General features: G+C 35.6%; 1 protein-coding gene across 1 annotated transcript in view; it reads right to left on the bottom strand.

Annotated features, from left to right (window-relative positions):
• Nucleotides 1-12,817, bottom strand: part of LOC145284513 (coiled-coil domain-containing protein 33-like) — a 97,054-nt gene that overhangs the window by 70,463 nt on the left and 13,774 nt on the right. Inside the window, exon 2 of the mRNA XM_080133400.1 lies at nucleotides 5,907-6,004. Coding sequence (XP_079989526.1) covers nucleotides 5,907-6,004 — 98 coding nt within the window. The remainder of the gene's footprint in view (nucleotides 1-5,906; nucleotides 6,005-12,817) is intronic.

Raw genomic sequence — 12,817 nt, 5'->3', positions numbered from 1 at the left:
CACCACCACCAAAGACTTTCGCTCATTTCAATACGTGTAGATATACTTCAGATTCCATAACTTTGAATACATTTTTTCTTTCGTTAAACTCTTCCTTTTTTTATCTTAAATAAATCTATTTTTGTATCATTTAGAAAAGTGTTTGTTACCTCGTTATTTCATCGCGTTTTTATTGTGTTCGTCCTTGTATCTGTATCGACTTGTTTTATTATTTTGCTGTGTCACCTATGCGATAAAGAGAAAAATACTTGGGTTTTTGCTTTCCCGTACATTCCCTTATACCCCTCCCCCCTTTTGGCAACGTGTTACAAAGGTAAACGATATTTGTTTTATCATTAAGTTTCCGTTCATACCCCTATGTTATAACTTGCCTTACCACCCCTTTTATCGCATATGTAACAAATGGTGCTCTCGTCTGGGAAATTTGAATCTAGTTGTGAGTTAAATCACTGGGGGCTACGAGCCATGTAATCTGTTGGTAAGTGAGACATGTGGGACAGACGAACACAAGTGAGAAATAGCGAAGTTGATAGGATTAGTGGATAAAAAAAGACTAGTGTAGAAGTATTTTTAAAGTCGTCTTTGTGTGGATGCCTTCAAAAATTACCCAAGGACGACTTTGTGACAATGGGGGGACATTATGGACTAGATGTTAGACCTGCTCTTCATAGAGCACAATTAATTCCTATAGTGGAGAAGTATCTTAATAGTCCAAATAAAAACGTTATGACAGGGGTAGATAGCTTTATAGAATCTCCCACATTCGAAGGATTACATAGTTTGAAAAAGGACGATATCATAGTCATAGGAAAACATTACGACTTAGCTGTCGCACCCAGTATGAGGAAGACGCAGTTGGAAAGAATAGTAACAATATACTTAGTGGAAAATAAAGTATTCGATAAAGCCACGTTAAAATTAGTACCGACAGCTGAAGAGAAAATCCGCGTAGAGACAGATAAAACTAATATAAAAATCAGTCAAGCGACTAGTATGGAAGACGGGAAGGCGTTGATAGACGAACATATAGGTGCAGTAGTCATGTTCAGAAATAGTTCTACGAATTTCCCACCCCAAATAGTTTGTCCTAACCCAGTTAAGCCAAATAATAGCGATGACGGAATAAATAAAATAAACTACAGAGACGGTGATATTAGTGGGAATTAATCAAAAGAAAAAGCTAAAACACGATAGTAAGGAGAAATTTGACGATAGAGGTGAAAAGGACCACGATAATATATCAAAATACAAGGAGGACGATAGTTATAAGCTAGATGATACTGATTATGACGACGGCAGTAGTAAAAGAATATCTGGGGGGGGGAATTCATTAAGGAAGCCAGTGAGAATAAACTTTCCTGTGTTGGAAAGAAGGTTGGTGAAGTCCACGCAAACAACAGTAGTAATAATGATTACGAAGATGATGATAGTGATGTTGATGAAAACAAACCGAACAACGAAGATGACGGTAATATTACTTGCGAGAATGAACCATGTGACGGAGATAGAATATGCTGGAAAATATCCATAGCAGCGGAGGAAATTTCAATTAATAACTCGAAAGAGAAAGACGAGTTAAGTGTGGAAAACATTGACGACCCTAACGAGAATAAGTTGACCCATGGTGATGACGACGATGGAGACAGTAATAATGATGAGTCTGACAAAGACAGTGATAATCATGAAGACAAGATGAGAAACAAAGATGTGGTATACGATGATAGTAAGGATGACGGGGAAGAGAATAATGACGGCAACTATGTACGTGATATTAATAAAGATACACCAAGCGACGAAAATGATGAAGACGTTGACAGGTATAAGAATAAAGTTAAGAGAAATAATTTTCGCCGACATAAAAATTGGTATAAAGGACATCCGTCAGATAAATACTTGAAGGCACTCCCACTCAAGTTAGCGTTTTGCGAGGCGGGGGAAACCACGAGGATTGTGAAATTGCGTACACCACTTGTCCTAAATTTTTTTTCTGGTGGGATGATGTGACCTAATATTAAAAATTGGATTATGTATTTAAATCAAAATTTACATACTTAATTTTAGACTGACGAGATATATCGTTTTTTTGTTTTTATATTTTCTCGCCGAGGTAAAATAAAACATGATTCCCACAAGATAGGCTAATAAAGTAGGTGTTTCAAACTGAGCGAAAGTCTACTAATGTACCCTCCCCTTTAAAACTTGCAGAGACTTTACTGGCTAGAAATTTCGTCAAGTCTATTTTTAGACCGGATTGTGAAGCAGAGAGGAAGAGGGGGGACCGGAAGTAGTATCGCTTCCCCTTTCCCTTTCTAACTGGACACTAGCGAAAATCGCTTTTTTCAGTTTTGATCGCCGACCTGTTAAGAGGAGGAGGGGGTGACTTCTTCCCTCATGCAAAAAGGAGATACGGATACACGAGACGTGGACGACGTGACCTTCTTCTCCAGTCATGCGAGAGAATGCGATGAATTTACTTTCTCACGAAAAAGACGATGACTTTTTCCCCATCATGTGAAGGGGATGTAGATGTACTGGTGCGGACGATGTGATCCCTTATCCCTCACAAAAGAGACAGATATATAAAGTGCGAGCAAGAAAAGAGAACACGTGAATTTGCTATTCGAACTTTTTCCCCACCGAAGGAAATATCTTGGATTAACTGCGTCATTGACGAGTTGTGGAACACATCAGCAAAAGAAAAAAAAAGGAAAAACAAAAGAGACCTGTAAGTGCAAAGACTTTTATTACCCCCCACCACCACCAAAGACTTTCGCTCATTTCAATATGCGTAGATATACTTCAGATTCCATAACTTTGAATACATTTTTTTTTCTTTCGTTAAACGTTTCCTTTTTTATCTTAAATAAATCTATTTTTGTATCATTTGGAAAAGTGTCTGTTACCTCGTTATTTCATCGCGTTTTTATTGTGTTCGTCCTTGTATCTGTATCGACTTGTTTTATTATTTTGCTGTGTCACCTATGTGATAAAGAGAAAAATACTTGGGTTTTTGTTTTTCCGTACATTCCATTATACCCCTCCCCCCTTTTGGCCACGTGTTACAAAGGTAAACGATATTTGTTTTATCACTAAGTTTCCGTTCATACCCCTATGTTATAACTTGCCTTACCGCCCCTTTTATCGCATATGTAACAATATATATATATATATATATATATATATATATATATACTAGCAGGGAAACCCGACGTTGCCTGGAATTGAATGATGATCAACTCCCATATTTTTATTGTCGTCGACATTGGTGAAATCGCCTATTTTTCTTTTCAACTAAATCGATTGATTATCTGCTCTAGTTGGGAATCCATTGTGGCGCACTAGGAGAAAGCTTACAATATCATCCCGCAGTGACTTAGTCCACATTGCACTGTATAGAACCTACTGTTGATTTTATAAAATTATTTTTTATATATAATGGCTTGAATTAAAGTTTAAAATGTAAAAGTCAAGTATCATGCTTCAGTTGTGCTATAAACAGAAACATTCAGTTCGAACGCGCTCCTGTCATATCAAAGGGCCTATTGTTGATTTAATATGCTTGGCCTTATTGCTTGTGCGGTGATAATGACTTGAATTTAAATTTAAAATGGATAAGTCAAGTATCATTGTGAAATTGTGTCTTAAATAGAAACATTCATTTCAAACGTGCCACGGTGATATCAAAGAACATACTGTTGATTTTATACGTTGGGCCTTTGGCTTATGCGGTAATAAAACTTCTCGAATGCACATTTTATGTTAGGCTGTGTAAGGTGTTAACTTTGATCAAAATCGCCTGTTCCTTCTTTCATCAGATTATTTCGATTATCAATACTTATTAAAGACATTTTGATACAAAACTTATCCAAGAATATTGCCAGGTACATAAAGTACCTTTGAGTGAAATATCATAAAAATCGGCACAGCCGTTTTTGAGTCCATAGGGAACGAACTCACACACATAGGCACACACACAGACAAAACAAAGTTCCTTTTTAAATAATAGTTGGTAGATAGAAATTCTGACTACTTTTCTCATCTTGGATGTTATTCTCACAATGTTTCAGATGGAACTTGGGACACACGGTGTAGCAACTAAAGTAATAAGTAAATTCAGTTCAGAGTGACACTCTTCTAGAGGTTGAAGGTTGAAATATGAGTGTGCGCAATACCAAGAATACAATTACGAATTACTTAAGACTTCTATCTGGTCATGGCTGACAGAACGGCAACATGCTATTTCTGTGGATTAAAAAAATTGGATTGAATAAAATTGATAACATCAGTAGGAGCCGCAATCCTTTTTTTCTTCAATGTTTGTTCTTTTTAACTTTAGAAAGACAGGGTCTCACTCTAACATTTAAAGTAACTTTATTGAATCATCTCCGTTAAGTCAAAGGGGAATGGAAACGAGAAGAGTGTTGATAATAGAAGTCCATGAGTAAGGACGGAGACTAAAAAAGAATGCGTTTAACCTTTTTATCAACTCTATCACATGCTCAGCTCATCTGAGAAATGGCCCCTAATTGGTCAAACCAGAAGGGAAGTTGAATGCTTGCACCAACCAGCACTGAGCTTATAAACCAAAGAGGTTCAAACTAGTAAATCACAAAATGTCACTCCTGCTGCTGCCTGCAATCGCGGCTGCTATAAACTTACTTAATCTGTGTTAATGAGTTTGTCATAGGAATATGAAGAGTCAACACTTTTTGGTCCGACCTGTAAATTCACCCTTGTCCATTTGTCCATTTGTCCATTCGTCTATTCATCCGTTCGTCTGTCCGCACTTTTTTCAATAACTACGCCTTGGAATTTTTTAAATTTTGCACAAACATTAAACATGATATGAGTAAAAAAGTAACAGAACGGATTTTCTGGGAAACCTTTGGTTGCCCCCCTAGGTTGCCTTTTGGATTAAAATGGTTAAAATTGACACTTTTGTGCTTATTAAAAATAATTGATGGCTTGGATTTTATAAAACTAACTGATTTCTGTATAATTTTGCGATAACTCTTGGGTTGTACCCAGGAGTTCTTTTAGGGCTAATAAAAACACTCCATTTTGGGGACTATTTTACCATATTTGTCCAAAATGTCTATTTAGCAGTTTTGCATGGTGCTGAACTCAAATTTAAACATGTTAAGGCCTTGGGGACTTTTGGGGTTAAATGGGAGGGAAGGGGCAAATGGGCAAATGATGGACTTAGTCATTTCTTTTTTTGCATGGTGTAGAACTCAAATTTACATATGTTAAGGCCTAAAACTGCACCGTTTGTTCATTTTCACCAGGATTTGATATCCCATGGGGACTTTTGGGGCTAAAGGGAGGGGGAGCAAATGCTGAACTTAGTCATTTTTTTATGCCTCGTTCACTGTGCACTCATGGGGAACCATGCATGCTTCACTTGTTTGTTTCAAAGCTGGTAAATAGTTACACTCAAGTGTCCAGTGGGCTCCCAGTTACTGTTAATGATATATATGGTCTATTGGTTAAATTTGACCTTGTGTATGTTGTACGTTTAACAAAAATACAACTATGAAGATGAGGATAACAGTCCACAAATTAATACAGTAGAACCCCGGGATACAGCATTAAAAATTAGTAACAAAATACAGTACTGTATATAATACACATGTATATAATCAAATAACACCATAAGACGGGGCAAATACCATAACCCGGGATCGGAAAAACATCGTACACAACATTGTAACATGAAAAAAACGTATCCTAGCGCCACCGTATCCCAAGGTTTTACTGTATTGTCTTTTTATGAAAAGTGAAAAAATTATATTTATATAAATATTAAGTTTAGGTAATATGATTGTGGTTTCTTCTTGAGCATAACGAAGTGAAAATACGGTTCATTAAGGAAGACATAAACATATAAAATACATAACTCTAACCTGCTAACAAATAGGGGAAGTTTAAGGTCGTCCTTTTTCTGTAAATGTTTCTGATTGGACAATACAGAATCGGAAGGTTTGGAAATTTCTTCATCCGCCTGAAATTGAAAAAAAGAAAAACAGAAAAGAAAAGTCTTAATGCATGGCGGAACATAAAGATCTCCAAGAGTTTGAATGAATATTATAAAAAAATAAAAAAGTACAAAACTATATAATAAAATCAAGACTGATCAATATTTCGGTGCTTAGGCACTATTTAACCCACGCTATTTTAAACTAGTATTTTTCAAGTTAAATTCAAGTTTTCCTATATCTTTTTTTATTATTAAATTGTTAGATGAAGTACAGAACAGTTACAAAACACCCCCTCCTCATGTTAAGAACGGTTTTCTAAATGATAACGTTATTATTTTAGCATGCAGGTCAAATAGTGCATAAGTACCCATATTTCTAAACAAAAACGTAAGTCAGTCTTGAGACTGCATGTAACGTGGTGTGGTCATTACTTTTTAACTCTGTTGTTACAGTTTAAACCTCTCTTGGACCCCCCACGCTGTCTGGTACAGTCGCAAAGGAACAAACAAACAAATATAAATAAATCCGACTTTGCATTTTTTAAAAATGCAAATGAAATGCATTTATTTGTGGTTCTTCCAACAATAACGCATTTCATTATTTGGTGCTTCTATACTATTGGGACGAAAGTTTGGGAATCGTAATACTGAATTTCACATGAAAACAATGATATCGACGTATTCCTTGATTTTTAAAGATGATTATATCTAAAAAGTACAAAAATCGATAAGGTTGAAAATTATTTATTAAAAAAAATAAAAAATAAAATTTGATGAAAACGATCGTAAAACACAGAATTCAAAAGGGAGGTAATTTTCCATTTTGATTTGAACAAGATGGCGGTAAATTTTCACCTGCTAACACGATTAAAGATGTTTTGTTTAATATTTGGGTAATTTCGACTGCATAATTTGGAAGCTACCATTGTAATTTATAAGAATTGACAAAAATTAGTTGAAACCATTGTTTTTTTTTAATCTGAAAACTCCATTTATTGAAGACAAAATCTCTTTCCACTCTTTGCCACGTGGTGCATTTTTTCTCTCCTTTTCCTGTGACTCAAGCTCGCACACACTTGTTAATTTGAATATGTGCTTTAACGGCTGCTGCTGCTAATATTTTTATTAGCCAGCTATCCTTCCGTTTCTGCTGATATTTTCACATGCGCTCATACATGCTAATGTTACAATGTAAGGATGGGCTGCAGGCTTTTCTGGACATTACTTCTCCATATTGTATGAAGTATTTCGAAGTTATGTTACATTTTCATCAAAGAGTGGAGCATGTTATGGTTTCATTAACAGGTACTTGCACATATTACGTTCTCACTAGTGGGCAATCAAGATACCAAATAAATCAAATAAAGCCTTTTTAAGTTGCGTCACTTATCAAGGCACGAAGGTCACTCGAGGATAAGGTTTAATGAATGTAAGGTGATAGTTTAGTAATCGTTAATGGTGTAGATTGGATAGAATTTAGATTATTTAAGTAGACGGCTCAACAAGAACTTGTTTACATTGGACTTAAAGCCCACCATATTGTAATCGGCTGGGAAGCAGGCCACTGGAACAGTGTTCCACATGCGGGCAGTTCTAAGAAAGAAGCTTTTGTTCATTGAATCTGTGTTTAGAATTAGGCACAGATAAAGAGTGGGGAAAACTGTTGACAGTGATTATAGCTAGTCAAGTGTTTTTTGTGAAAGTTTTACAAAGAGGGGCCATAGATTGGAGCTCAGACGAACACTTGCCATGAAAATAACGATAGAGCAAAGACAGGCTTGCAACGTTTCTTCTGTTGGAAAGAGGTTTGGCAAAGGAGGACTTACGCAAAAAAAAAATGTTCATTTATGAATGACGCAAGAAACTTTGCTGAATTTTCAAAGTTTTATTTGCAGATAAAATTTACTCATGGAGAGAGAGAGAGACCATGTAACGAATTAATTGTTTACTTCTTAGTCTATTTTAACCTAGTCTTAAGAATGCAGCGCATGGACAAAGTTTTGAGATAATATCCAGCTTAGATTCAGTTTCTACATCATTTTCTTGTTCCGTTTGCTTAACTTCCAATGGGAGACTGAATTAGAAACTCCTTTTATCTTGCTCTAAAATGTGACATGTCATATGATCATTTGACTATGCTTCGTCAAGGGAGTTTGACCTTTGCCCTCTGCTCCAAATCAGTCCATCTGCCTCTGGGTACATTTCTTTTTGCAGCAAGGTCATCCTGACATATACTAATATGACCCTTGCCAAAACTCATGCTAGTTAACTTAATCGCTGCTTACTGACAAATGGTCCTGAATATATAACTGTTATGCCATGGAAACGTTGATAACTCAAAAACTATTTAATTCATTAGGTTAACAAAAGTCTATATTCCAAATTTCAAGATGTTGACCATCTTACCATCTATTCCTTTAAGTATGTTGACTGCAAAATTCTTGACAGCACCTGTTTGATCGTGTAAAATCATTAATTTAATTATTATATCAATCAATGAATCTATTTCGCCCCCTAACTTATCAGAAGAAATAGCACTGTATATGCTCTGTAATTACATTGAGCTTCATAAATTAAAGAACTGGTATAAATAAAAGGTGAAATATGATTGAAGAAACATATTTTCATATATATATATATATATATATATATATATATATATATATATATATATATATATATATATATTTCATCAGGTTAATATTTCGGATGATGGTTACTGTTACTAAAGAATATCAGACTCATACACCAGATTTGGAAATAAATTTGGAAGTTGAAAACAAACTTTTCAAAGTTAAAGTTCCAAGTCAAGTTCATAAAGATGCCGGACTTCGCTAACTACAATATGGGCCAAGTTGGGAGTTTTTATAACAAACAGAACTGAAATGTGAAATTTTCCGTGATCATGACCTTGACCTTTGATTAAGCTATCCTAAAATTAAATTAGTTAAACCATGATCGATACTTGAACCAAAGTTGGTGACTATTGAATAAACGATGTGGGCTGGACACATTCAAAGAGTAACAAATTTGACTGAAAACATAACCTATGTTATGTAAATATTTTTTTTAAATGCCCAAACACGTTAGAGTTACTGAAATTTAAAATAAACTAGATGTATATTTTTCATGTTGAGTCACCACTTAGCAAGGCCAAAAGCTACTTGAGGATAAGGTTTAATGAGACTTTCTGTTGTATGATAACCAATATTATGAGGATTGGGAATGATATAAGCAAAATTTGATTACTTAAAAAGACGGGTCAACAAATACAGAGTGAAATGATAAAATTGTTGCTCTAGAAAAAATGGCATGATTCCATTTCCTTTTGATGAAAAACGATTGCTGCAGACTATCTACTAGTTGGCTAGTGATGTACATATTCCAAGAGCGATAGGAGCTTTCTATCATGTCTAAAAGTGACACAAGGTTCAACAATTGAGATTAGAGATGCGCCATTGTACAACTCATGCTCTCTACTGATTCAAGATATGACAACAGGACCTTTGCCAGCACCCTCAAAATGCATCGCTGAATTGCCACGAATAACAGGGACATGCCCAAGATGATGAAAACAAAGTTTCCGGTCACGGTTATGGTCTTTGGTTTCAAGTGAGGGTCACATTATGCCACCTCATATCTTCAAAGTCGGCTTTAAAGTCAACATCAAAGTGTACCTGGATGTGCTTCAGTGTAGTGATCCCCAGGTGCAATCAGGTGAGCGCTGGCAGACCCTGGGTGTGGCAGAAAGACCCAGCGCTGGCTCACAAGTCCAAAGAAACCCAGACTTGGCTTTAGAAGGTGTGCTATGATTTTGTACCATTCTTTCTGGCCTCCTCCTCCTCTGACTTGAACCTACTGGACTACTTCGTTTGGTTATACATTGAGAACATCATCAACATGACCTCCTACAGCACCAAAGCCAGCCTAATCGCCACCATCCGCCGAGTATTCGCTGAGCTCCTGTCAGCGCTTATGGAAAAAGTATGCTCCCAGTTCCGGACCCATATTGAAGCAGTGATTGAGGCTGAAGGCGGCTACATTCAATAGATGCCATCTCTACTACATAACCAAGTTACCTGAATTGATTTTTTCAGTAAAAGTTTTGAAATGAAGTTGTAGTGTTGTTTTCTTTAGGGCGACACTTTTATCGTTCCACCCTGTATCTGTTGTATCTGACTTGAAAACAACGATGTTGTAGTTAGGTGGGAAACAGCGAAGCAGAATCATGTTCCACAGATGGTTAGTTCTTGTAAAGAAAATTCTGTGGATGGAAGTTTAGTTTGCTTGTAGGTGTACAGAAGAGGGAAGGAAAATTCCTCGCAATGGTTGTAGCTAGACGAGTTCTTGTTGTGAATGCCTTGCAAAAGAAAAAAAGATAATCATGAAATTTTATTTATAGATAGATAAGTCATGCAGAAATTGTCAGCCGCACCTTTGAGAGTGAACTTCCTGAGGCATTCCTTCATTTGAAAAACAAAACAAAAATACACTAGTTAAGTGAGTCAGACATTTCTATGATAAATTCTTCTTTTTTTTTTTTAATTTTTTGATCAGTTTATTCAAGCTGGGGATGGAGGCATCCTACCGGATGCCAAACATTCACCCGGTAACTCAGATATTCCAACCGAGAGATCTTTTTAAGATTCCGGCCATCTGTTTAAGTGCAATTGTTTGAATGTCTTTTGCACTTGGTTCACCGGGTATATTTGGTTTTTCGTTATTTTTTCTCTCTCAGCTCTGTTTAACCCAACATCATTTGCAACACAAACTTCTACCAAGGTTGCTTCTTTCTCGTTTTTATCTTACATCACTATGTCAGGTTTTATGACTTTGTTTTCTAGGTATGGAGATATACGAATTGTATAGTCATAGTAGATGGTGTATGATTTATTTCCGATTGCTCTTTCTGGTGTATATTGCCAGAAGCATTGAAATGGCGTCTTATAACTCAAGTTACCACTGATACATGCGTGTGCGGTATGAGATACGAGATGCATTTTTGATTTGCTTAGAAAGAATATGTATTATATTGAACTCACGCTTCCTCTTTATATAAATATCGTGGGATATTTTTACTTTCCAAACCGGTTTTCTTCTTAAAATTATTGACTTGACCTGATATATCTATATATCTATAAGTGAAAATGTGTGTGTGTGTGTGTGTGTACATTTTCCTACCAAATAACTCTGTCAATTTTCTGTCTAGAGACTCAAGATTTTACATAAGGATTGTTGAGATTTGGGAAAATCTTTTTAATGGGTTTTCGGCCAGAAATTTGGCTGTCAAGGGGTCAAAGTTCAACCATTTGGGTTTAAACACTTGAAATTTTAAATGTATGTAACTTGAACATGGATCAAACTTTTTAATTTGATTTGAGCCCAAAAAAATAAATGTTAAAGAGTCAAAATTATGGTCAAAGTTTTTAAAAATTTGACCTCTTCAGTCTCTGCCAAATTACTCAGCCAATTCCTGGTCTAACATTTGAAATTTTACATAAAGTGTATTCAAAGATACAGCAAGCTTTTTAATTGGTTTGGGTCGAACATTTGAGCTGCCAAGAGGTCACAGTCTAAAAGATTTGACCTTTACAGTGTCTAGGAAACTACTCAGCCAGTTTTCGGTCTAAACATTTGAAATTTATACATAATGGGTATTCAGATATGTGGCAAGCATTTTAATCAGTTTTGGGGCGAAAATTTGGTTGCCAAAAGGTCAAAGTTAAAAGAGGTCACTTTTGCAGATTCTACCAAATTCCTCCACTAATTTTGGGTCTAAAGACTTGAAATTTTAGATGTAGGTAACTTAGACATGGGTAAAACTTTGTATTTTGATTTGAGACCAAAATAATACATGTTAAAGGGTCACAATTGGGGTCAAAGTTTTAAAAAATTGACCTCTGCGGTCTCTACGAAATTACTCAGACAAATTTTGGTCTAAACATTTGAAATCTTACATAAAGTGTATTCACATGTAGGGCAAGTTATGAACTGTACATAGGGCCCAAGCAAAGCCAGGCTGAACTGCTAGTAAATATATATGTATCTAATATATAAACGGCTATATGTCTGTCTGTCAATCTCTATATTTTCAAACTCTATCTCCTCTGAAACTAAAAGTCACAGAGCGGCACTAGGGGCCTCAAATGGTCGTTCTTTTGGTTAAACTTGTTTTTAAGAGGTCAAAACTGGGTCAAAACTGAAAAAAAAAATCGTTAAACATTTTATACATTCATCTTAGTTTATTTTTAATTTTTAATCACTTTATATGCATGTCACGTTGGTACAGTGGTAACGTCACCAGCTTTGAATGCTATAGTTTCGATTCTAACTGATGGCACTTAAATACTTATACAGTATATATGCTCTGGAGGCGATAATGTATCTTCATTGAGCTTATTATTCATAACAATTTGGACTATTTTATAAGAAACTAGCAGTTCAACTTTGACCTTTTGGCAGCCAAATTTTCGCCCCAAAATTGATTAAAATGCTTGCTGCATGTCTGAATACCCATTATGTATAAATTTCAAATGTTTAGACCCAAAATTGGCTGAGTAGTTTGCTAAACACCACAAAGGTCAAATCTTTTGAACTGTGACCCCCTTAGCATCTCAAATTTGCGACCAAAACCGATTAAAAAGCTTGCCCTATCTCTGAATACCCTTTATGTAAAATTTCAAATGTTTGAACCAGAAATTGGCTGAGTAATTTGGCAGAGGTCAAATGTTTTAAAACTTTGACCCCAATTTAGACCTCTTAACATTTATTTTTTTGGACTCAAATCAAATTAAAAAGTTTGATCCATGTTCAAGTAACCTACATTTAAAATTTCAG

Source organism: Euprymna scolopes, chromosome 9 (assembly GCF_053919585.1).
Source record: "Euprymna scolopes isolate OS-2025 chromosome 9, ASM5391958v1, whole genome shotgun sequence".
In the NCBI taxonomy this organism is placed as follows: Eukaryota; Metazoa; Mollusca; class Cephalopoda; order Sepiida; family Sepiolidae; genus Euprymna; species Euprymna scolopes.
The sequence above is the reverse complement of the archived record's forward strand: the minus strand, read 5'-3'. Positions and strand labels throughout refer to the sequence as shown.